General features: G+C 43.9%; 1 protein-coding gene across 2 annotated transcripts in view; it reads right to left on the bottom strand.

Annotated features, from left to right (window-relative positions):
- Positions 1 to 9,717: 9,717 nt before the first annotated feature.
- LOC141127013 (sarcolipin) overlaps positions 9,718 to 26,801 on the bottom strand; it is a 41,884-nt gene continuing 24,800 nt past the window's right edge. For both annotated transcript variants that reach the window (XM_073613135.1, XM_073613136.1), the window contains exon 2: positions 9,718 to 10,302. In XM_073613135.1, coding sequence (XP_073469236.1) covers positions 10,105 to 10,200 — 96 coding nt within the window. In that variant the 5' untranslated portion in view covers positions 10,201 to 10,302 and the 3' untranslated portion in view covers positions 9,718 to 10,104. The remainder of the gene's footprint in view (positions 10,303 to 26,801) is intronic.

Genomic DNA, 26,801 nt, shown 5'->3' with positions numbered 1-26,801 from the left:
CGTCCTGCTCACAGTGTTCATCTAAAGCTACAAGTTAGTGCAGTGCGTCCTGCTCACAGTGTTCAGCTAAAACTACAAGTTAGTGTAGTGCGTCCTGCTCACAGTGTTCAGCTAAAACTACAAGTTAGTGTAGTGAGACCTCTGCACAGTGTTCATCTAAAGCTACAAGTTAGTGCAGTGCGTCCTGCTCACAGTGTTCAGCTAAAACTACAAGTTAGTGCAGTGCGTCCTCCTCACAGTGTTCAGCTAAAACTACAAGTTAGTGCAGTGCGTCCTCCTCACAGTGTTCAGCTAAAACTACAAGTTAGTGCAGTGCGTCCTGCTCACAGTGTTCAGCTAAAACTACAAGTTAGTGTAGTGCGTCCTGCTCACAGTGTTCAGCTAAAACTACAAGTTAGTGTAGTGAGACCTCTGCACAGTGTTCATCTAAAGCTACAAGTTAGTGCAGTGAGTTCTGCTCACAGTGTTCAGCTAAAACTACAAGTTAATGTAGCGTCCTGCTCACATTGTTCAGCTAAAACTACAAGTTAGTGTAGTGAGAACTCTGCACAGTGTTCATCTAAAGCTACAAGTTAGTGCAGTGCGTCCTGCTCACAGTGTTCAGCTAAAACTACAAATTAGTGTGGTGCTTCCTCCTCACAGTGTTCAGCTAAAACTACAAGTTAGTGCAGTGCGTCCTCCTCACAGTGTTCAGCTAAAACTACAAGTTAGTGCAGTGCGTCCTCCTCACAGTGTTCAGCTAAAACTACAAGTTAGTGCAGTGCGTCCTGCTCACAGTGTTCAGCTAAAACTACAAGTTAGTGTAGTGCGTCCTGCTCACAGTGTTCAGCTAAAACTACAAGTTAGTGTAGTGAGACCTCTGCACAGTGTTCATCTAAAGCTACAAGTTAGTGCAGTGCGTTCTGCTCACAGTGTTCAGCTAAAACTACAAGTTAATGTAGCGTCCTGCTCACAGTGTTCAGCTAAAACTACAAGTTAGTGTAGTGAGAACTCTGCACAGTGTTCATCTAAAGCTACAAGTTAGTGCAGTGCGTCCTGCTCACAGTGTTCAGCTAAAACTACAAATTAGTGTGGTGCTTCCTCCTCACAGTGTTCAGCTAAAACTACAAGTTAGTGCAGTGCGTCCTCCTCACAGTGTTCAGCTAAAACTTCAAGTTAGTGTGGTGCGTCCTCCTCACAGTTTTCAGCTAAAGCAACAAGTTAGTGCGGTGCGTCCTGCTCACAGTGTTCAGCTAAAACTACAAGTTAGTGTGGTGAGAGCTCTGCACAGTGTTCATCTAAAGCTACAAGTTAGTGCAGTGCGTCCTCCTCACAGTGTTCAGCTAAACCTACAAGTTATTTTTTTGCGAGCTCTGCACAGTGTTCATCTAAAGCTACAAGTTAGTGCAGTGCGTCCTGCTCACAGTGCTCAGCTAAAACTACAAGTTAGTGTGGTGCATCCTCCTCACAGTGTTCAGCTAAACCTACAAGTTATTTTTTTGCGAGCTCTGCACAGTGTTCAGCTAAAGCTACCTGTAGAAGGTTGGTGGTGTTTTCCTGATCCTATCACTACCGCAGGCAGCTAAAAAAGCTACAAGTTAGTTTTTTGTGAGCTCTGCACAGTGTTCAGCTAAAGCTACCTGTAGAAGGTTGGTGGTGTTCTCATACTACAGGCGGGCAGTTGATTTTGCTAGCTGCAGTATCAGTATATATATATATATATATATATATATATATATATATATCCCAGCTTAGTGCAGCTACAGGCCATTAGTATGTCTGGAAGGCCAAGAAGGAGAGGCAGACAGTCACAAGCCAATAAGAGAAGGCAAGCAGGCTCTGTGTCTAGTGCTGGTCGTGGAGACGGTGCATCCTCATCAGCACGTGGCCATGGGACACGCTTGGCCTTTTTTTCGGCAGCTGGCCGTGTTGAGCCGCAACAAGCGGAAGACTTGGTCGAGTGGATGACCAAGCCGTCCTCATCCTCCTCATCCTCTCTCACCCATGCTCAGGGTACTTTGTCTGGCAAAGCAGCGGCCTCTTCCCTCGGATCAATGTCATCAGTGACTCCTTCCCTAGCCCCACCATGTCCTCCCGAGGAGTCCCTCAAACTGTTTGACCACAGTGTTGGGTACATGCTCCAGGAGGATGCCCAGCGTTTGGAAGGCTCTGATGATAATACTGAGCTCGATGAAGGCAGTAACATGAGCACGGACAGAGGGGGTGCCCAAGAAGGACAGCAATCTGGTAGTCATGCTCCCCCTGCTGCAGCATACTGCCAGGTTTGCTCCAGTGATGAGGAGGGAGGGGATGATGAGGTCACTGACTCAACGTGGGTGTCTGATAGGAGAGAGGAGGAGGAGGAGGAGGCGGCACATCACCAACGAGGCAGGATGCCCTCCAGGGGCCAGCCTAAGGGCAGCACATTGACTGCATCACACCCCAAAGCTCCACATGTGCAGGGCACTGCAGTCTCTGCGCGTTATTCAAAAAGTTCTTTGGTGTGGGCCTTTTTTGAGACGAGTGCATCAGATCGCACTGCTGCTATTTGCAACATATGTCTCAAGCGTATCTCGCATGGCCAAAACATCTCCCGCTTAGGTACCACATGCTTGACCAGACATATGTTGACCTGCCATGCAGTTCGTTGGCAAGCGTATCTAAAAGACCCACACCAAAGAACAAAGAGGACCTCTCCTTGCTCCTCATCAGCTGAGATCTCCAACCCCACTATACCTTCAGTCCTCTCTGAGACCTGCACTGAGAGGAATGAAGGTGTAGAATTAGGTGTGTCACAGCCAAGTACATGTGGGCAATCTGCTTTCGGTACACCGACGTCAGATTGTACCAGGCAAATTTCCCTGCCCCAGCTGCTGCACCGCCGAAAGAAGTTCGCTCCCAGCCATCCACATGCCCAGCGGTTGAATGCTAGCTTGGCAAAATTGCTAGCACTTCAACTGCTGCCTTTTCAGTTGGTAGACTCTGCCCCCTTCTGTGAGTTTGTGGTATGTGCGGTTCCTCAGTGGCAGGTACCCAAACGCCACTTTTTCTCACGGAAGGCGATTCCGGCTCTCTACCGGCATGTGGAAGGCAATGTCCATGCCTCGCTGGACAGGGAGCGGTCAGCGGTAAGGTGCATATTACCGCTGACTCATGGTCCAGCAGGCATGAACAGGGATGTTACCTAAGTTTCACCGCGCATTGGGTGACTCTGCTGACAGCTGGGAAGGATGCAGGACAAGGTGCAGTAGTGTTGGAGGTTGTTCCGCCACCACGCCTCCAAAATGCCACTACTAATGATTGTGACACACCTCTCTCCTCCACCCCCTCCTCTTCTTCTTCCTCCATGGCCTCTTCCTGTGCTTTGTCCTCGGAACCAGCGGTGCTCCGTAGCCGTTCAAGGGGCTACGCAAGTACGCAGGCCAAAAGATGCCATGCGGTGCTTGAGCTGGTGTGCTTGGGGGACAGGAGCCACACTGGGGCAGAGGTTCTGTCAGCTCTGCAGGGGCAGGTTCAGAGGTGGTTGACGCCACGCCAACTTAAGGCAGGAATGGTGGTTTGCGACAATGGCACCAACCTCCTCTCTGCCCTCCGACAGGGACAAATGACCCATGTGCCCTGTTTGGCTCACGTCCTTAACTTGGTGGTGCAGCGGTTCTTGGGCAGGTACCCGGGCTTACAGGATGTCCTGATGCAGGCCAGTTAAGTCTGTGTGCATTTCCGCCAGTCATATAATGCCAGTGCTCGGCTGGCAGATCTCCAAAAGGAGTTTAACCTGCCCAAAACCGCCTAATCTGTGACATGCCCACCAGGTGGAACTCAACGTTGGCCATGCTGCAGCGGCTGCACACGCAGCAGAGGGCCATCAATGGGTACCTTTGCGACTATGGCACCGGGACAGGGTCAGGGGAGCTTGTTTTTTTTTCCCCACGCCAGTGGGCCATGATCAGGGATGCATGCACTGTCCTGTCACCATTTGAGGAGGCCACGAGGATGGTGAGCAGTGACAGTGCATGCATCAGTGACACTGTCCCCCTTGTCCACCTGTTGGAGCACATGCTGCATGGAATAATGGACAGGGCACTTGAGGCAGAACAGAGGCAGGAAGAGGAGGACTTCCTTAGCTCTCAAGGCCCCCTTTATCCAGACAGTGTTCCTGTGTGCCCGCCGATCACACAGGAAGAGGACGAGGAGGAGGAGGAGGAAGATTGTGTCAGTATGGAGGTGGAGCCTGGCACTCAGCATCAGCAGCAGTATTTAAGGGATCAGTCCCAAGAAACACATGGACTTGTACGTGGCTGGGAGGAGGTGGCTGCGGACCATGTCGTCCTTAGTGACCCAGAGGACTCCGGACCGAATGCCTCAGCAAACCTACGCTGCATGGCCTCCCTGATCCTGCAAAGCCTGCGTAAGGATCCTCGTATTTGTGGTATCAAGGAGAAGGACCAATACTGGCTGGCAACCCTCCTTGATCCACGTTACAAGGGTAAGGTTGCGGACCTTATCTTGCCATCGCAGAGGGAGCAGAGGATGAAACATCTTCGGGAGGCCTTGCAGAAAGGTCTGTGCAATGCGTTCCCAGAGACTGGGAGGTTACAAACTCCTGTTTCTGGACAACGTGTTGCTGAGGCTTCGGTCAGTCAAAGAAGGAGTGGTGGAGAAGGCGGCTGTCTGGCCGATGCGTTCAGACAATTTTTTGGTCCGCAGCCCCAAGGTATGATCGGTTCCAGAAACCATCGCCAGGTGCAGGAATACCTAGGGGCAAGATCTGACTTGGACACCTTTCCCACCGAAAATCCTCTGGGTTACTGGGTCTTGAGGATGGATCACTGGCCAGAGCTTGCACAGTATGCAATTGAGCTACTGGCCTGTCCTGCATCCAACGTTCTTTCGGAACGCACATTCAGTGCTGCTGGAAGCTTTGTAACCGATCACAGGGTGCGTCTGTCAACTGACTCGGTCGATCGACTGACCTTCATAAAAATGAATCAATCTTGGATCACCACCAGCTACCAAACACCTGATGCTGATGTAACCGAATAATTTTTTTCAGATCCCTTCAAAGACTGCCTATGCTGATGCTGAGTGACTATCCCTGAGTAATTATCCTCTTCCTCCTCAATGATCACGCTGATAGCTTGTAAGAACATTTTTGGTTCTAGGCGCCACCACCAGTGCCTAAGGCCCAATTTTTCAGCCCCTGTTTAACAGGAGCGTGTAATTACAATTTTTGATGCAATACTTTGCAGCAGGGCTCGTTTCTGCGTTCCAACTAGAGTATCTGTGAGGGGTTGCAGTGTTGTGGCACCAGCACCAGTGCCTAAGGCCCAATTTTTCAGCCCCTGTTTAACAGGGGCGTGTAATTACAATTTTTGATGCAATACTTTGCAGCAGGGCTCGTTTCTGCGTTACAACTAGAGTATCTGTGAGGGGTTGCAGTGTTGTGGCACCAGCACCAGTGCCCAAGGCCCAATTTTTCAGCCCCTGTTTAACAGGGGCGTGTAATTACAATTTTTGATGCAATACTTTGTAGCAGGGCTCGTTCCTGTGTTCCAACTAGAGTGTCTGTGAGGACTTACAGTGTTGTGGCACCAGCACCACCACCAGCACCAAAGGCCCAATTTTTCTGCCCCTGCTCAACAGGGGCATGTAATTACAATTCTTGATCTAATATTTCACAGCAGGGCCCTGTGAGGGCTTACAGTGTTGTGGCCACAACAACACCTAAGGCCCAAATTTCTGCTGAGTATATAGGGCAGGCCCCTACTTTCAAACATCTAACTTACAAACGACTCCTACTTGCAAACAACAGGAAGTGAGATTAAATCTACCCCTAGGAAGGGAAATTCTCTCCCGTAAGAGTTAATATGGGAAAAACATTTCTCCTTTCCACTGATGCTTTCTAATCCTTGTTCCACAAAAAACCCCAAATTTTCAAAAAACATTTGTCATTGGGACAAAAAGTGAGTTGAAATCTTCTGAAGAGGAGGACAGACAGCAAAACAAATGTCACAGGGGTGATAACCCTTCCCTATGTTTTCCAAAAAGCTTAAAAAAGATTTTTTGCCTGGAGCTAAACACGTTAAAAATGTACCAATTCAAAATTACAAACAGATTCTACTTAACAACAAACCTACAGTCCCTGTCTTGTTTGCACCGCCTGTATACTGCTGTTCAGAGTATATAGGGCCTGGTGGCCCCACACCTTTCCTTATTTTAATTTGGGTGCGGGGTTCCCCTTAATATCCATACAAGACCCAAAGGTCCTGGTAATGGACTGGGGGGTACCCATGCCGTTTGTCTCACTGATTTTCATCCATATTGCCAGGACCCGACATTACATTAAACCCGCAAGCAGTTTTAAATGAGATTTTTTCCTTTAAAAATGACATTTTGTGCAGGGACTGTTCTAAACACGGGAAACACGTGCCACTTTACAGGCATACTATAGACACACCCCAGGTACGATATTTAAAAGAATATTTCACTTTTTTTTTTTTTTACTTTAAGCATCATTAAAATCACTGCTCCCGAAAAAACGGCCGTTTTTAAAAGTTTTTTTTGCATTGATACAAGTCCCCTGGGGTAGGACCCGGGTCCCCAAACCCTTTTTAGGACAATACCATGCAAATTAGCCTTTAAAATGAGCACTTTTGATTTTGAACGTTCGAGTCCCATAGACGTCAATGGGGTTCTAACGTTCGTGCAAATTTTTGGTCCGTTCGCAGGTTCTGGTGCGAAACGAAACGGGGGGGTGTTCGACTCATCCCTAGTGTTAGGATATATCACCCATGGACTTTATGTTTGCATATTATGTCACTGATTTTATATTTATGATTGCTGCTACATGTCTATAATTTTTGGATATTAATGGTGCATTCATTCATTTTTATTGATTTCATGGTTAATATATTTTATGAGCACAATAAGTGCCACCACCTTTACACTTGCACTACTAATATTAGGTGACCATTTCATTTTTTAAAGGGGCAGCTATATCATTGCTCATTATTTTTATATAGGGCACCGATCTTTGGTAATTGACACGCATGGATAAGTATCTGCCTGTATTTCTCAGCATTGAGGCTACCAACCAAAATCTTGCAAGGAACCTGACCAAATCTCTAGATTGCAGAAATGCAGCCTCAAACTTGCAAGGAACCTCCACCATGCTTCACTGTTGCCTGCAGACACTCATTGTTCCGCTCTCCAGCTACAACTAAATATTTCACATTTTAATCCATCAGTCCAGAGCGCCTGCTGACATTTTCTTCCATGAAGATCACATCTGGCCAGACTTCTCTGGACAGTAGATGGGTGTACCTGGGTTCCACTGGTCTCCGCCAGTTCTGTGCTGATGGCACTGCTGGACATCATTCGATTTCAAAGTGAAATAAGCATGATGTGTCTTTCACCTGCTGCATTAAGTCTCCTTGGCCGACCACTGCATTTTAGATCCTCAATTTTGCCTGTTTCTTTGTGCTTTTTCAAAAGAGCTTTGAAAAGCACATCTTGAAACCCCAGTCTGCTTTGAAATCTTTGCCTAGGAGAGACCTTGTCAATGCAGTATAACTACCATGTGTCTTGTTGCTGTGCTTAGTCTTGCCATGGTGTATGGTGTATAGCTGTTTCTGTTTTAGTCAATGACTGTGTTTCAACCTACATATGAAATTGATCATCATTAGCCCCTGCTTATTATAATTGGTTAATCATACATACTGACTCTAATCACTCAAAATCTTTGACTTTGTACAAGTGTACAAAGTATGCAAGTGTAAGAATTGATGCTGTTTAAAGCCACAGGGCAGTCACCTCAAATAATGATTTGATTTTGATTTTGCTTCTGTTTGCTCACTTTACATTTTGTAAACGGATACAATTAAGGGAGTTGTAAAGCCTTGTGGTTTTTCACCTTAATGTGAAAAACCACAAGGCTTTCCGGGGTTATACCGGGATGATGCCAGCAGCTGCAGGCATCATTCCGGTGCCGTTGTTTAGAGCCGGCGATCGGCTATCCGAGTATAACAACTGATGCGGCTAAAAGCCGCTCGGCTGTTATACCGGAGGAGCGGGAGGGGACATCTCCCTCCCGCCACCTCCCGCCGCTCTTACCGGGCCTCCCGTGCGATCGGGAAGCCTGGTGTCCAATCTGCCGCCTTCGGCGGCTGGGGGGTGGGCTGGAACGAAGCTGTGGGCGGCTTCGTTCCAGCCTTCTCAATGTAAACGCGGAAGCGACATGACGTCTTCCTTTTAGACCCCCGATCCTTCCATAAAGAGTACCTGTCACCACCTATTACTGTCACAATGGATGTTTACATTCCTTGTGACAGCAATAAAATTTAAAAAAAAAAATTTTTTTTTTAAACACAAAAGTATAAAAAAATAAAATAAATTAAAAAAAAATTATTTTAAAGCACCCCCGTCCCCGCGAGCTCGCACAGCGAAGAAAATGCATACGGAAGTCGCGCCGGCATATGTAAACGGTGTTCAAATCACACATGTGAGATATCACCGCAATCGTCAGAGCAAAAGCAAAATTTCTAGCCCTAGACCTCCTCTGTAATTGAAACCTGGTAACTCTAAAAAAAATTTAAAGCATCGCCTATGGAAATTCATAGGTACCGTAGTTTGTCGGCATTCCACGAGTGCGTGCAATTATAAAGGGTGACATGTTTGGTATCTATTTACTCGGCGTAACATCATCTTTCACATTATACAAAAAAATTGGGGTAACTTTACTGTTTGGATTTTTTTAAATTCATGAAAGTGTCCCTTTTCCAAAAATTTGCGTTTAAAATCCCGCTACACAAATACCATGTGATATAAAATATTGCAACAATCTCCATTTTATTCTCTAGATTGTCTGCTAAAAATATATATATAATGTTTGGGAACTCTAAGTAATTTTCTAGCAAAAAATACGGATTTTAACTTGTAAACACCACATTTCAAAAATAGGCTTATGCCGCGTACACACGGTCGGACTTTACGGCGGACTTTGCCCGGCGGATTTTTCGACGTACTTTCCGACGGACTTTGTGAATGAACGGACTTGCCTACACACAATCCACCAAAGTCCGTCGAATTCGTACGTGATGACGTACGACCGGACTAAAACAAGGAAGTTCATAGCCAGTAGCCAATAGCTGCCCTAGCGTGCCTTTTTGTCCGTCGAACTAGCATACAGACGAGCGGACTTTTCGACCGGACTCGATTTCAACGGATAAATTTTAAACAAGTTTAAAATCTAAGTCCGTCCAACTTTTGAGAAAACAAAGTCCGCTGGAGCCCACACACATCGAATTGTCCGACGAAATCCAGTCCGCCGGGCAAAGTCCGCCGTAAAGTCCGCTCGTGTGTACGCGGCATTAGTCATGAAAGGGTTATAGGAAATGAAGAAACATCAATTTGGCTGGCAAAATCAGCAAGCACTTTTTGCATATTCATGACCAACTAAAAACAAACTATTGCAATACTATTGTGCAATTTTGAAGGCTACAGTACATGTATTTTTATCATTTGAACTATTTTAGGTTGCCCATCTGCCATTATGTGGAAAAGCAGGAAGAAAAAAGGGAGTTAAATTAGGTACTGTTATACCATGAAAACCTGAATCATGCAGGAATTTACATCCTCTTTTAACTATCAAGAGTCTAAAAGAGACAGTATATATCTAGGCTGAGGAATAAAATATTAGTATTAAAAAGCAAATAAAACACAAAATGATCCGAAAACAACTTTTGGTGGGAAAGATTTTATTGTGATGGAAAGATGGGACTAAAATATTCTGTTGTACTTATAATCAAAACATTCCCAGTTCTCATTTCTAAAGACAGAAGTTTGACATTTTCCTCTCAGCTTCCTCCACCAGACTAAACATATCTTCTGTGTTTAAATTTCACTCCCTCATGTCCTTATCAGCTAATCAATCTTAGTGTAACGTGTTTTCAATCATGGGCAGGTCCATATGTACTGGTGGTATTGGCTTAATTGGGTGCTGGTGAAAACAAGGACCTTGGTGGCAGAGAGCAGACAAAATCATTGTATGGGTGTTCAGTATGCTCTCGTGGAATTTCACATAGTTAAGTACAAACAACGGCCGTTGCATTACTCCATAGTAGTCTATTAACTTTGGTAAGACTTCACAAGAACCCACATAAGCAGGACAGTGATCAGGACAATCATAAAGTTGAGGAAAAGCTCCTGAGTTGAACGCTCCATTTTGCCGAAGATTGGAGGATTGGTTGGTGCTTATTTGACAACACAAAGGTATACTCTTGGGACAACTTCAGAGCTCTGTGTTTACTGCCAGGTCCACTTGTCCTACAAAGAGGTCCACAAAACAAAAATGGTTAAACATATGCACACAAAACTCTAAGGGACATTTCCAGAAATTAGTCAGTGACTTGCTGTATTGGAAATAGTGTTAAAGTCAAAAAATCCATTAAGTTTAATTTACATTGACTTGTGTAGGTATGACCTCGGTGGTATGGATGTGTCATTGCCATCATCCCATATACATATGTAGAAAATTATAATACCTCTTAAGGGATTTTTAGGGCAATGAGTTTGCATTGACTTTCCTGTATTGCCTTGTAACCAGAATCCAGAGAGCACATCACTTATGGGAGCATTGTTGGCTGTGAGGAACTTCTAATGCCCCGTACACACGGTCAGATTTTCCAACGGAAAATGTGTGATAGGACCTTGTTGTCGGAAATTCCGACCGTGTGTGGGCTCAATCACACATTTTCCATCGGAATTTCTGACACACAAAGTTTGAGAGCAGGCTATAAAATTTTCCCGACAACAAAATCCGTTGTCTTAAATTCCGATCGTGTGTACACAAATCCGACGGGCAAAGTGCCACGCATGCTCAGAATAAATAAAGAGATGAAAGCTATTGGCTACTGCCCCGTTTATAGTCCCGACGTACGTGTTTTACGTCACCGCGTTTAGAGCGATCGGATTTTCCGACAACTTTGTGTGACCGTGTGTATGCAAGACAAGTTTGAGCCAACATCCGTTGGAAAAAATCCATGGATTTTGTTGTCGGAATGTTCGATCAATGTCTGATCATGTGTACGTGGCATAAGTATTGACATATCAAGAACATTTACAGTTATAATGCATGTTTTGCTGCACTTTTTTTGGCTGCATAAAAAAAAAACTAAAATAGTTCTATATCCATACAAAAGAGGTGGATGGAGGAATCCCCTACGAAGACATTGTAATCTGGTTGGCTGCAGCCACTGATTAAATACATTTTTCCAGCATGTCCTTTCAGCAGAACTCGGTCAACAGTTGACTTCTTTCAAGTGGGAATGACCTGTTTAGCATCTGATAAACAGGCTAAATTTAGATCAGTATATGGCCAGCTTTAGTCATTCAGCTAGTTACCAGCTTTTATAATTCTAGGTCTCACTAGCTACCTGACTCCTAGAATTCTTCCAGCTGTGCAAAATAATGTTTTGACAAACACAGTTTTGGGACCCTAATGGAATTGCACATGACCTTCAAAAATAGATATTGAGCAGTCTGAAAGATGCAGTAGGATAGCCATAGGGTTATGAAAAGCTGATATTTCTTCTTGAAAAGCTGCTGTATTTAGGCCATTGTTGTAGTTTTTCAGCAGAAGTAACTGCCTTTACAAGTACTTGGGGAGGAAAACTGGAGAAACATATTCTGGCAGACTTGTAAGTGAAAAAGCATGTTTCTTAAGCTGGGTATAAGGTTCAACTTCTAGGCAGAGGGAGTTAAATGTATAGCATGTGCCCAAGATGCTAGCATTCATTTTGTTCTTTATAAGGTTTTTTTGTGTATTCATAACAAATAACACCACAAGAATAAAGCACCTCTAAGGCTACCAAAAGCAGTTTATTAAATTATATTGATGTAAAAAATCTATTCAAACACCAAGGGGATTCCCCCACCACCACCCCCCACCCACAACTCACCCCTACATTTCAGCTCCCCCCAGCCAACCACCACCCCACTCCAAAGACCCCAAACCCCACTCCACCCTACCTATCCCTCCTAGAGCCCTGGTTCCCCCCTCAGATGGAAGGTAAGGACCCATGTGAGCCAGCTAAAAGAGAGAGCAATGCTGAAGTCCATATTAGTATTAATGTGGATGTAAGAGTACAGTTTCACTTGGAGCCAATGTGCAGATGGGTGGTGGTAATCCTAATACCTAAATAGGATGTAAATGCTGCCTCTTTTATTTGACCGCATCCATCCTCCCTCTTCTTCCTTCTGGGCCTGTGGACTCCAGCTCTGTGACTGTCCGGAGCCGTGTGACGTCACTCCCGAGCATGCGCATGGGAGCCACTAGTCACAGCACAGGGTTCTGAAGGAACGGCCAGGGTCCTGAAGGAAGGGCATTGGTGGATGTTCCTTCAGAGTGCATGCGTCGATGACATCAATGGTGGCGTACACGTAAATATCTCCTAAAGGGTGTAAGTTTGGGAGATATTTACAGTACCTATAGGTAAGCCCTACTATAGGCTTACCTATAGGTAAAAACAAACCAGGGAAGTTTACCTCCTCTTTAATCGAATATGTGCACAAGTGTATGTCCAGCCTAACTCTACGCCTAATGGTATGGAAACGGAGTCCTTTCTACTGGACTCATTGTTAATTTACGGCAAAGAGGCAGGTATTGGACCCTTAAATCAAAGTGGCGAAGTATCCCAGTTTAAAATGAAGAGGCATTCACATATAGCGACATGACTTGCTGATCCTACAGTCTCTCCAAGTTCTTTGTCTCAATGTACCAGCTAGGTTCAGTCTACTAACAGTAGATATCCTCCATAATTTGCAGCTGATTAACCAATGGTACAGAGACAGAGTACACTGAAGAGTAGTACTGTGGCAGACACCTAATGCTCAAATGACATGTATACGATCTCACCACATCTTGCCGATATGCTGACGCTCTCCTTCACACAGCTGTTGAAAGTCCAGATATTATACAGCTTGTCTGAGGTGTCAGAAAAAAGGGGGGCTGAGAGCTGAAATTACACTCTGCAGAACTCAGTGAAAAGATCTCTGACAGCTGATTGGAGGAAAGGGACACCCCCTCACACAAGAAGAGAGCTGAGGCTGTCAATCAGCTGGAGGACCCTCCCTTGTCTCCTTTTTTCTCTTGGTGTCAGGAAAACATGTCAGAAGTGACTTATGTTGATAGCAGGGGAATGAAGCAGCAGACAGAAATTACACTTAGTGGTCTTAATTGAAACAAGTACACACTATAGAGGGATATGTTTTGTTCATATTTCATGTCTGGGGTTTGAATTCAAAACATATAGGCATGTCTGAAATACTCTTTAGGCCCCTTTCACATGAGCCCACCGATTGGGTATTCCTGCCAATTTTTTAGGCGGACTTGATCAGACCATCTATTGTCCTCCAATGGAGCGGCGGATGTCAACGGACACGTGTCTGTTGACACCCGCCGACATTTGATCCTATCCGTTAAAAACAGACAGATGGGGATCCGTCTGGTGATACGAATCAGATGGCAGTCATTGTAAATGGACAGGTGGTCCGTTTACATCTGACCGTCCAAACAGGAGAGCGGGTGGTGTATGTGTTCACTCTGTATAAGCGGAGCGGACATGGACCAGCTCTCCGCCTGCTCAGCTGGTGGTCGGAGGACAGATTCTAGGCTGAGCAGGCAAACTCTCGACAGAGCCCGCCCTATGTGCAAGGGCCTTAGAGTTACATTAATCCCCAAAAAGGTATGCATGGTGATAGATTAAAGAAGAACTAAGGTCAAAAAACAAAATGTAATATGTGAGAGAACTTAGCAGACTGTAAAACATGTCTGTCTTTGTTTGTAATATAAATTCAAGGATATAGAGAAATATACCTGCTCCTCCTCCAGCTTGTCAGCTTCCTTTATTCTGGGGACAACGGAGCTTTCTCTCTTTTCAAATGGTTTAGTTGTTCCGTTATCCCCTCTTGCGTTATGCTGTTGTTCAAGAAACTAAAGCGCAGCACTGTGACGTCATTGGGGGCGTTGCTTCCCTTACTTACAAAGCCCTTAGCGTGTCAGTCCTCTTTGAAGATACACCGAGGCTCTGCCCACTTCCCACGCCTGGCCCACCTATGCCACTGACCAACTGCCAAATGAACCATGGGAAATGTAGTTTATTGTGGGAGATGCTAGGATAGTGGAAGGCAACAACGTGCTAGCTCTGCAAAACTTCTCCCACCATCACTATCAGGATCCAGCAGCGGTGACACAGAAGGGGAGATTAGAGCAAGCATATGGGTGTATGCTGAGGTAAATATGATTTTATTTATGGTACTTATTAAAATGTGGCACTTTCATGAGCTTTAGTCACAGTACACTAAAAATATGTAGGCTGCCTTTAGTTGTACTTTAAGCTCTGTTATGCCCCATACACACGGTCGGATTTTCCGACAGAAAATGTGCGATCGGAGCTTGTTGTCGGAAATTCCGACCGTGTGTAGGCTCCATCGGACATTTTCCATCGGAGTTTCCGTCACACAAAATTTGAGGTCTGGATCTCAAATTTTCCGATAACAAAATCCGTTGTCGTAAATTCCTATTGAGCTTAATTTTTCTCGGCTCGTCGTACGTGTTGTATGTCACCGCGTCCTTGACGTTCAGAATTTCTAACAAGATTTGTGTGACCGTGTGTATGCAATACAAGTTTGAGCCAACATCCGTCGGAAAAAAAACATGGATTTTGTTGTCGGAAAATCCTATCATGTGTACAGGGCATTACTGTACTAAGAACAAGCCAAGAAGGCAACAAATGAGGAAAGAAGAAGATAAAGAGGAAGAAAAGTGAAAGGGTGACAGATATAGATAGGAAGGGAGGCATGGGCTGACCATGTGGGAGAGAGGTACTGGGGATGATTCACTAAAACTGGAGAATGCAAAACCTGGTACAGCTGTGCATGGTAGCCAATCAGCTTCCAACTTCAGCTTGTTCGATTAAGCCTTCACAAACAAAATACGGAAGCGGATTGGTTTCTATGCAGAACTGCACCAGATTTTGTACTCTCCAGTTTTAATAAATCCCCAGTGTCTGCTCTCTTTATGAAGAAGCAAAGATTTGAACCCAGGGGTTCCAAACCTTGTTTCCTTAGATTATTATATATTCTAGCTGATAGAAGCTCCATAGTTTTCACTTTTTGAATGCAATTAAGGAATTCGAGTTTGGATGGGGGTTAGTTTGTTTCCAATCAATTGTTAGTATACTGTATTTTTAAAAAAAGTTTATTCATAGTTACAGGAGGTGTGGGAAAGGAAGGTCCCAGTACAAAAAAAAGTTATGTGGTCATGGGGCAATTGAGAACCAAGCATCTTAAGCCTCGTACACACGATCGGATTTTCCTCAGACAAAACCTCGGACTTCTGTCCGAAGGCATGTGCCTGGATTTTGTCTTGGATACAAACGGTACACAATTGTCGGCCAACAAACACGAACATAGTGACATACTAGACGTACTACGAGCTGTAAAAGAGGAAGTGCAATTGTCAGACACCACCCTTTGTGCTCCTTCTGCTAATTTCGTGTTAGTAGACGTTTGGTGAGTGTTGATTCGCGCTTTTCATTTCGCACTTTACATTTCGCACTTTTCATTTTGCACTTTTCAGTTCGTTTCTGAACGGCCGTTCGTCAACCAGCCATGTTGCGGAATCGGAGGAGATAACGTGTTATTTATTGTTGGCCTTGGAGTTATTGCTTTGACCCAAGTCCAGTCCAGGTACAGGAGGAGGAGGATTTTTTGGACCAAAAATTGGTTGCTTTATTAATCGTGACCTATTATGTCATATGCCTTTGGCATATGACATAATTGGTACTCTATTTCACATTATGGATTTCCTATAACTTTCTGTACTGGAGACAATGGTCACCAGGACCAATGGAGAGGGTGAATTTCCCCAGCAAGGACAAAGACGGTAACAAAAACCTGACAGAGATCCCAATCATTCAACATTCTAAACAAAACTTTACATATAACTGACTGGCTCCCTTCGTTATCTGAGCCCCTCCCCCCCCATACAGTTCGTTTACACCTCAGAGCACCATTTTTCTACCTGACTGCTCCCCGCTGTAACACCCGTTCGGTTGTCCCCTCACTCTTGCTGAAACCCACAGAAAAAAAAAAAAAGAAGGTGGAAGAAGACACTTTTACTCTCTTTCCCAGAACATAACTTTTGTTTTTTTGTTTTTTTTGTCTCCCAACAGGTTGTCAAGAGTGTTGGACACTAATGTCCTATTGTTCAGGAAATGTTACTCCTGACAGGTTATTGCATTATCCTACTGTCGGGAAGGTTTATCCCCTCCTGACCTCAATGGTTTATACTTATTTCATTATGTTTTACTTTTAAGTCTTTTTTGGTAACGGGACTCCTCTTTTTGATCACACTAATTATGCTGAATTAGGTATTACTGCCCTTATGGCTTATCCTAGATATGGCTCTAATTTGGGTACTACACACCCACATAATAACCAGGATGCCCTCACCACCCCTGGATGGTGGATAACGGTAGCCTACTCCTTGGGACCCTCCCCCAATCATCCATGCCTATTTGACCACCCTCATTCAAAATGGTTATTAGAATAACTTCCCAAAATGTCAGGGGCTTTAATTCTCCCCAAAAGAGAAAAAAAAGCCTTTAAAACTTATAAACGCCTACAGGCAGACATTATACTCTTGCAGGAGACCCATTTCTCCGAAATCATCCCACATACTTTGACAGATCATATGGCCTAGGGCACTATACTACGTTTGGGTCCAGGTCCCGAGGAGTGGCGATATTTGTTAAAATGGCTTATTGTTTGATGTTGAGAACATTTACAAAGACCCAGCTAGTAGGTTTATCATCCTTCAAGGTTCTTTGCAAGAGAAGAAGGTTATATTAGCTAACGTGTACGCCCCTAATGATTCCCAAGCAACCTTTTTTAAAGCTTTTTTCCAGATCTTGGATAAATATAACTCCCCACATTTACTGCTAGGGGGAGACTTTAACTTGGTGTCGCATTCAGCCCTGGATAGAAGCAGGGTTGGCAGTGCCACCAACACCTTCCCCAAAAACCTTGAAAACGCTGCTGCACTCACACAATCTGGTTGACTCCTGGAGGGTGCATAATGTGGGTGCCCGAGAGTATACATTTTATTCCCACCCCCATGACAGCTATTCCAGATTGGATTATCTGTTTTGTACCCCTATACTCCTTGCAAACTCTACCACTGCAGCTATTCATTCTTGCCCATGGTCTGACCATCAGGTGGTCTCCCTAGACATCTTCCAAATAGGCCTTAAGCCTTCCATCGCAGGCTGGAGACTAAATGAGTCTCTCCTCACAGACCCAATTCTGGTATCTCAAATTTCAAAACACATGGAAGAATATTTTGCCACCAATAATACAAATTACATATATCCTACAGTCTTATGGGCGGCCCATAAAGTAGTAATTAGAGGACACCTTATCCAAATAGCCGCAGATAGGAAAAAACAGAGATTGTCAGACATCACCAGACTCACTGCAGAACTTGATAGGTTATACCACCTACACAGCCAAAGTCACGCCCCTGTTTTGCTACAGCAAATTAATACCAACGGACTGGAACTTGATAAAATCCTTTCCGAACAGACAGAGAAAGCTCTAAGATGGTCAAGAGCCAAGTTCCTGTTACACAGTAATTCGGCCTCGGCCATGTTTGTGAAAAAGCTCAACTAATCCATCCACCCCCACCCCCCCACACTTACAAATTAAGAAATCCCAACGGTAACTTAGTCTCTCACCCTTAAGAGGTACTGTAGATTTTCTCTAAATTTTACACAGAACTACTCTCCCCTCCATCCTCGCCCCCTGACCCTGCCCTCACAACTTGGCTAGAAGACCTACCTCTCTCTGCCCTAACACAAGAACACCTCCAGGAGCTTAACACCCCTTGCTCAGGCTCTGAAATAATTAATGTCATCAAATCTTTAAAACCCTCCAAAACCCCTGGCCCAGACGGATACTCAGCCCCATACTATAAGATATTCCAAGGTAATTTAATCCCATATCTAAAATCTCTCTTTAACCACATTTTTAAGGGCAACGTTTTCCCAGACGACATGCTTCTAGCGAACATGTCTGTAATCACAAAACCCAACAAAGACCACTCCCTACCCCAAAACTATAGGCCAATTTTGGTCATCAACACCAATTTGAAGATCTTTGGACGCATTTTAGCAGACAAACTCTCGAATATCATTACTTCCTTAATCTCCCCAGACCAAACAGGTTTTATCCCAACCAGACAAATCACAGACAACATCAGACTTGCTTCAAACATCATACAAGACGCTGATTTACATTCTCGCAGGGTGCTACTCCTAAGCCTTGACATCCACAAGGCTTTTAATAGCGTACTATGGCCATACCTCGAACTAACCCTTGAGAAATTTGGCTTTTTGGGGGCCTTTGTCCACTGATTCCGGGCACTTTACCATCATCCGCGCACTAGACTAGACTTCTGGGCTTTAATTCTGAATACTTCACATTAGGCAGAGGAACAAGACAGGGGTGCCCCCTGTCACCACTTTTATTTGCCCTTGCCATCGAACCCCTGGCCCGCTCAATCAGCCTAGATCCCAATATCAAGGATTATACGAAAGGAGACCAGGAGTTCAAACTTAGCTTATACATGGACGATGTCCTTATGTTCCTGTCTGACCCAATAGTTTCAATGCACTCTAGATTGTAAGCTCTAACAAGCAGGGCCCCCTGATTCCTCCTGTATTGATTTGTATTGTAAGTGTACTGTCTGCCCTCATGTTATCATGTTAAGCTCTGCGCAAACTATTGGCGCTATATAAATCCTGTTTAATAATAATGTTTTAATAATAATACCCAATCTTATCTCCATTCTACGCACCTTCCAAGATATTTCGGGACCAGGGGTTAACCTCGCCAAATGCTCTGCCCTTCCAATAAACTTCCCCCAAAACATAACCTCCTCTATCAAATCCAACTTTGGCTTTTCCATGGATGGACAGACGTTACCCTACCTAGGCATTAAATTAGCTCCTACGCTCTACAAACTATTCCTCGCCAATTACTCGCCAGAATTTACTCGTATTAGGTAACTGCTGCATACATGGAGCCCATACCATATCACTTTCTTAGGCAGAATCCAGGCAGTGAAAATGTCTATTCTCCCTAAACTATTATTTTTTTTAGAGCCCTCCCCAATTATGTGTCAGACCAGACGATTAACCTAATTCAGCGTGATGTAAGCAAATTTGTTTGGCAGAATAAAAAACCCCGCCTTGGCAAGAAAATGATATATAGACCGAGAGCCATGGGCGGGCTGGGATTACCAAACCTCTGGCTATACTACCTTTCCGCCAGACTATTACAGTTGGCACAATGGCACACCCCCCCGCACGGAATCCCTTGGCTCCGCTTTGAGCAGATTTCAATAGCCCCATATTTTCTCCCCGGATTATTGTGGGCTACAGCAATTCTCCCCAAGGATATTTCCATGTTAAACGCGGTAGTGTGACAATCCCTACACCTATGGTCATTATACAAGAAAAAATTCTCCCTACTCCCTCCCAGCCCCAGGTTGGCTTCCTATGTTGGGGACCCCACATTTCACTCAGCATTCGCCAATCCTAATGCTTTCACCCTATGGATCTCAAAAGACCTTATTTCCCTAGACTCTTTACAGAAAGATGGGGTAATCTGCTCTTTCTTAACCCTACAATCTTCCCATTCTCTACCCAAGACAGAAATTTACAGATATTTACAAATCAGACATTTCTTCAACATTTCTCACTATTCCAGGAATGTAACTAACCCCATTACAAGATTCGAAGACCTATGTGGCCCCGCGTCTAGAGACAAGGGGACAATCTCCCATTTATATAATTACCTGGGCGGCCTCGGCCTTCCGGAAAAATCTACAGCCATGCTCAACTGGGAGGCGGAGACCGGGATGGTAGCTTCCCCGGAAGAATGGTCTGACAGGATCTCTAATATGCATAAATGCACAAAATCTGTGGCGGTGAAGGAAACAGTGGTGAAACTACAGACAAGATGGTACTATACCCCCTCTAAGTTACACAAATTTTTCCTCACTGTTTCCGAAAAATGATTCAGAGGTTGTCCCGAGAAAGGGACTCACTTGCATATTTTCTGGAGTTGTATAGCTCTGAGGGACTTATGGCAAAAAGTAGCCTCTAAGCTGGCAGGGATCACAGGTGTATGGACAACTCTGACACATCAGATGTGCTTAATCTTCACAGAAATACCTAGATCCTCCCTCCCTGAACAAAAATTATCCCACACGCTCTTTAGTGTGGTCCATTGGACCATCGCTTTGTTTTGGCGTACTCCAGGGGTCCCATGGGATCAGGTCCTTAAGCGTATGGCGGCCATACAGCTCATGGTCTTCCACACTATCATGGACACCATGCACATCTATGAGCTAAAATGGAAGTCCTGGTCCTCCTGATTGCACATAGATCACATTAGCCCTGCCAGGGCCGAACCCCCAAATTAAAATGGATTTTTGACAGCCTTTTCCAGACTGGTTTCCCGTAACCTCCTTTGTTTTCTATTCCAGTTTTTGGTTTATGAGTTCTTTATATGGTTTGTTCTTATTTCATCTGTCATTTCTGTAGCAGAAGTGTCACGGCAACGTGGAGATGCCTACAAAATCCCTAGTTAGCTTTAATGTTCCTCTCACTAGGCTGTCTCCCCATGTAGTCCATTATGTGTGACAATCTAGCTGTAAGCCAGTGGTTCTCAACTCCGGTCCTCAGGACCCACTCTCAGGCCAGATTTTATGTATTACCTTGGGGAGATGCAGACTAGAATACTGCAATCACTGAGCAGCAAATGATATCACCTGTGATGTATTTCAGTTATCTTGCAAACCTGGCCTGTTAGTGGGTCCTGAGGACAGGCGTTGAGAATCCATGCTGTAAGCGGATCACTTAACTTTGATAACAGCACCTCATTACAGGCATACCCCACTTTTAAGTACACAATGGGGTTTATTTACTAAACCTAGAAAGTGCAAAATCAGGCTCACTTCTGCATAGAAACCAATGAGCTTCTAATCCCAGCTTGCTCAATTAAGCTTTGGTAATAAAACCTGGAAGCTCATTGGTTTCTATGCAGAAGTGAGCCTGATTTTGCACTTTCTAGCTTTAGTAAATAAACCCCATTGTGTACTTAAAAGTGGGGTATGCCTGTATTACTGTTAATACACCTTGTTACATATTCTATGTTTCATTCTCTGTAAGTGACGCTTATTGTTACTGCTCTTTATTTTTCAATGTATTAAACAAAAAAAAAACTTTACATACACTTTAAGTCAGCGGCCTTTTAAGATCATGTTACAGTTGGGCCATTTGTTTTGCACGCATCTTTCTTCTGGCACCATATTAAAGGCTCATTACACCATGTAATCAGAAGAAGAATGGCGGTATGATTCTGTCCTTCACTCAGAGCTATTAGGAGAATTTTTATCCAGGCATAGTGCGGGCACAAACTCTCTTCATACAAACAGCTGCACCCAAGCTCCTGACTCTGTGACAAAAATTCAAAGGCGATCTGGTTACTTGGTTTCAAGTGTCAACAATCACCACATCTAATCAGGTGAATTAAAACGAATGCGCTGTGGGACAAGCAGCACTGGAATATTTATATAACCTTTGGCTACAGCATTGGCCTGTAAATCTCTCCCATCCCATTTTTAGTCAGCTTTTATGAGATCGTAGAAAACCCACTGCAGAAGACATGCAAAGTTTTCTGAGTCTTTAGTTTGCAGAATACGTAGTAATTTCTGCCCTGAATGCCTGTATAAGAGGGACAGTGCTATGTAATGTAACGTAAGTGTAATAATTTCTGTCATGCCTTCAGCAAGTGTTTTTTATGTTCTTTTGTTTAATTGTTGAATATGCTAATGGTATACAAAACAAAAATAGTGGAAATATTGCGCCAATCCCAAAGGAATATATATGAACAGCTGCCAACACAACAATTAGACAAATTGTGAATCAAAAAAACAAAGAATACAGTGTGGCGCTAAAACAGACTTGTTCCTCATTCAGGTCAGGCCCACTAAAAATCAATCAGGGGGCCAGACTTACCCAATGAGGTATTTAATTGAAATTAGGATTTTTAACAAATGCTCTAATGTAAAAAGAAGATCAGCAGAAAAAATCAAGTGTTCCCTATAGTTTGTCTAATGGGAATAAATATATATGTTGTTAGAGCATAAAAAAATAATAAAATAATGAACGTGATACTAATATTGTAGTGCCGTGAACCAACAACCAATATGTTGAATCATAACTCAAGTAACAAGTGACGTGCTAAGTACATATATAAAATGGTGAATACAAAAATTATGAAAATGTAAGACTCCATATAAATGTACTCATAGATAAACAGTGTTCATCAACAAACTACGTGAAATGGAATGTGAGTCCCAAATGCTGGACCGATGAAGGTACACCCAAGTACTTGATCACTTGGGCTTCCTTTGAACTGCCAAGATGGTTCCCGTATATTCAAATGGTAGGCATGATGTTGGAGATATAGGTGTGTAAAAAATACTCTTACCAAGAGTGGTGGACTCCCCAGCCAGCGGCTTGGGAGTCAGAGCAGGCTTGTGATGGAACGAACGGCAATGAGTAGAATATGGCTTCGTCCGTCATTAAAAGTACAGGGAGGTGAGGGTCTCCACAGGATTATCCCCCACATTAAGATACTCCATTCACCATACAGCTCCTCCGGTGGAAAAATCAAAAGAGAAACTCCACATAGCGTAAAACTGCTTTGAGACGAACTTTAATAAAAAAGCTTTGCAGTAAAAGGATGTACACTGACTCATGGACTAAATAAAAGCATATTGGCCCATAGACAACACCAAAAGTCAAGGTGCCAAAACATAAAAAATCAGTTAAAAAAGCGCTTGTTCAGTCGTGGCATAGCAGGCATATCGAACCCGACGCGTTTCGTCCGCTAGGACTTCAACTGGGGTATATGCCTGCATGCCACATTTATGCCTCTATATATACTAAAACATAATTTTGAAAAGAAGCCGCACCTGCTTACACCATGTGAGACGCCGCTTCCGGGTGCCGAGAGATGACGTCAATGCAGTAATAACCTATCATGATAGGCAGCAGTGGAGATGTAAGACCCGGTAAATTCAATGCCAATTGGTCAGGAGAACTCACCGTCGCCATCATGATTGACAGCGAACTGGGCCAATAACATCACCGACGGCGCGCCCTCAACATCCGGGTCCGCCCAACGTGACACATTAAAGGACACCTGACAGTCGCAGACGGAGGGTCACGGGCTAGCTGGTGTCATGTGAAGCCGGCGGCCAATCGAGACTCACGCAAGCAGCGCGTGACGACTATATCAGAAGTAAACGATAATATCATGATGAGGTGGAGCGCAAATGCGGTACAGCCCTCTATCTCAAATGTACATCGGGCACCTCCAACACCGCGAGAAGTGTATGGACCGCAAGTGCGCTCCATCGATCTATCTTTCAGCAACAGCAGAATCCATGGGGAAATATGTATAATCAAGAGGGCTCCGCAGCCTCGAATACAGCACTCTATTTAGTGGAGCTCTACAATCTCCAAAAACAGAACGCAATATAATAAAACTATAATTAAATTAAAATTGAAACTTACCCACTGTAAATCAGCTCCATTTTTACAGGGAATAAGAATAAATTGAACTAAATATAAAAATATATATGACTAAAAAAAATATAAAATAAGGAATCTGTGGATTATATTCCAAGCATAGCCACTCACTAAAGTTTAAAACAAATTAATGAGTGATAATATGAAAGTTACACAAATGTCTGTAATGGGGGTTGCCAAATCAGCGGTAGGCAAATCCCAACTATAAAGGTATGAGGCGTCTCACAGGACACAAGCAATGCTCACCTCCAATACTTATAATAAACAATTGTTATTAATCATAATAGTTCAACACCTTGTACTAATCAAATACAAAAGTTGCAATCATACAGTATTCAGATACATATCATATAATAATTGGTGCATAAGTATTAACCCTTTTGTTATAACCTGGGAAAACAGAGCTAAAACGCATAGGGGAGCAACTGTTTAGGCCCGATTAATAAATGCGTTTATGTCCCAGTCAATGTTAAGACCGAATGGCGAATAACTCTTTAATTGGTGGATCCAAAAAGTTTCCAACCTGGACACACCCTTTTTGAGGGATTCGCCCCTCCAGTGCGGGACAAATTTATCTATCACCTGGAACCGGGTCCCAGTTGGATTCTGATCATGACACCTTAAAAAATGCTTCGGGACACTGTGGTTTGTCAGGCCTTTTTTGATGTTAGCAATATGTTCATTGCCTCGTATTGAAAAAGTGCGTATGGTCCTACCAACATACTGTTTTTTGATGTTAGCAATATGTTCATTGCCTCGTATTGAAAAAGTGCGTATGGTCCTACCAACATACTGTTTGTTGCATGGACATGTGATCAAGTAAACCACATAACGTGTTTCACATGTCAGGAAATGTTTGATTTGATATTCTTTTCCAGTAGAGGTAGAAATGAACGTCTCACTTTTCCTCCTTCCACAGACACTATGCAGACAAACATTGCAACGTCGACAGGGAAAAAACCCTTTCATGTTCTGGAAAAAGGGGGGACGTACTGCCGGTGGGTCAATAGTGTTGGGAGCAATCTGATTCTTAATTGATGGGGCCCCCTTAAAGATGATCCCACTGCGCTCAGGGAGCACCGGACCCAATACGGGGTCATTTCGAAGGACCTTCCAATGTTGGGAAATGATCTGTTTTATCTGCTTATGTTGTATAGAAAAGCCTGTCATAAAGGACCATTTGTGTTTATTCTCTTGAGTTGGTTTGGGTTGCTCTACTAACAATGTCTCTCTATTGATTAAAGAAACCTTTCTAATTTCATCATCAACCAATGTTGGATCATAACCTTTGTTGATAAATCTAGATCTTAAGATCTGTGCTTGGTAATGGTAATCAGAGAGGTTGCTACAATTCCGCCTAATCCTGGTGAGTTGGCTGCGTGGTATTGATTTCAGCCAAGTCGCATGGTGGCAACTATCGACCGGAATGTAACCATTCCGGTCGGTAGGCTTGAAAAACGTTTTTGTTTCAAGGTGGTCATCAACCACCACTATCTCCAAATCGAGAAAGTGGATGGTCGAAGTACTGATCTCATACTTCAACTCAATACCAATGTCATTAGCATTCAGTGTGGTCAAGAAAACATGCAAAGACTCGACACTACCTCTCCATAGGAGGAGGATGTCGTCTATGTACCTGGCCCAAAGGACTAACTCCGGGGGGTCCAGGGCATAGACGACATCCTCCTCCCATCGGGCCATATAGATATTGGCCAGACTGGGGGCGAACTTAGCGCCCATGGCAACTCCTTTCCGTTGGATGAAAAAGTCACCATTGTACCAAAAGTAGTTATGTTTGGTAGCGAACCTGAGCAGGTCCATAATGAATCTCTGTTGTATTTTTGGGATAGATTCTTGCCTGGATAGGAAGAGTTCAACTGCCGCTAACCCCAAACTATGGGGTATACAAGTATATAGCGACGTCACGTCAGCAGTGACTAAAAGTAAATCACTGCTATAAGTGACACCATTCAACTTGGTAATGGTGTCTTTGGTATCCCTCAAATAAGAAGGTACAGTTTGTACAATGGGTTGGAGGAAATGATCTATGTATTTCCCTATGCGCGAAGTAACGGAATCAATACCGCTAATGATGGGGCGGCCTGGAGGCTGGGTAATACTCTTATGCACTTTGGGTAGATAATATATGACAGGGATCCTAGGGGCAACTGGAACTAAAAAGCTCTTTTCTTTTTTGTTTAGGATTCCTAATTGGAAGCCTGTATCCACTAAATCAGTGAGTGACTTTTTATAGGAGGCCGTAGGGTTAGCATACAATCTTGTATAAGTTTCCGTGTCACTTAAAATTCTAGTCATCTCGAGGTGGTAATCATCTTTATCCAAGATGACAATCCCACCACCCTTGTCGGCGGGTCGGATAATTAAATCCTTGCGCTCACATAATTGTTTAAGTCCGATTCTAATGTTGGGATTACTGGAAATTTTTTTAACAGGTAATTTATCTAGATCTTTTAGCACCAGGTCACGAAAAACCTTTATAGAGGGGGCAGTGGAACCTGGTGGGTTGAAAAGTGAGGGGTTTGAAAGTCCTGAATGGACAATGTGTGAGCTCGCCTCTATTTGTGGTCTCGTTGGATTGGAGAGTATATAACGCTGTACGTTAAGTTTTCTAACATATTTCTGTATGTCTATAAAAGTATTAAATTTATTAAGTCTTTTTGGGGGAGCGAACTTAAGTCCCTTATTAAGAACTGAAAGTTCTGTGGCTGAGAGATTGAATTTGCTTAAATTGAAAATCCCACTATCTGTTAAATCCGTTGCTTTTTTTCGGGTGCGCCTCCCCCCTCTGGTCCCACGTTTGCGTCTATAGCTCGCTTGTGTCTTTCCTGTGCGTTGGGAAAATCCCTACCGTTGGAAGTTCCTGGTTGTCGCTGGTTGTAATTAAAAGGTGATCTATTATGATACCCAGGATCCATCTCTCTGTAAGTGTGATAGGAGTTGTAGTCATCACGTGGTCTGACGTTTTCCAATGGTGAGTATCGATTGTATGTATGAATGGGTGTTCTTGGTGGGTAGTAATGCTCGTACTGGTCATGATGTCTATCATGTTGATATTCTCCTCTTGGTGTGGACCTA

Source organism: Aquarana catesbeiana, linkage group LG02 (genome assembly GCF_042186555.1).
Source record: "Aquarana catesbeiana isolate 2022-GZ linkage group LG02, ASM4218655v1, whole genome shotgun sequence".
NCBI classification, from domain to species: domain Eukaryota; kingdom Metazoa; phylum Chordata; class Amphibia; order Anura; family Ranidae; genus Aquarana; species Aquarana catesbeiana.
The sequence above is the reverse complement of the archived record's forward strand: the minus strand, read 5'-3'. Positions and strand labels throughout refer to the sequence as shown.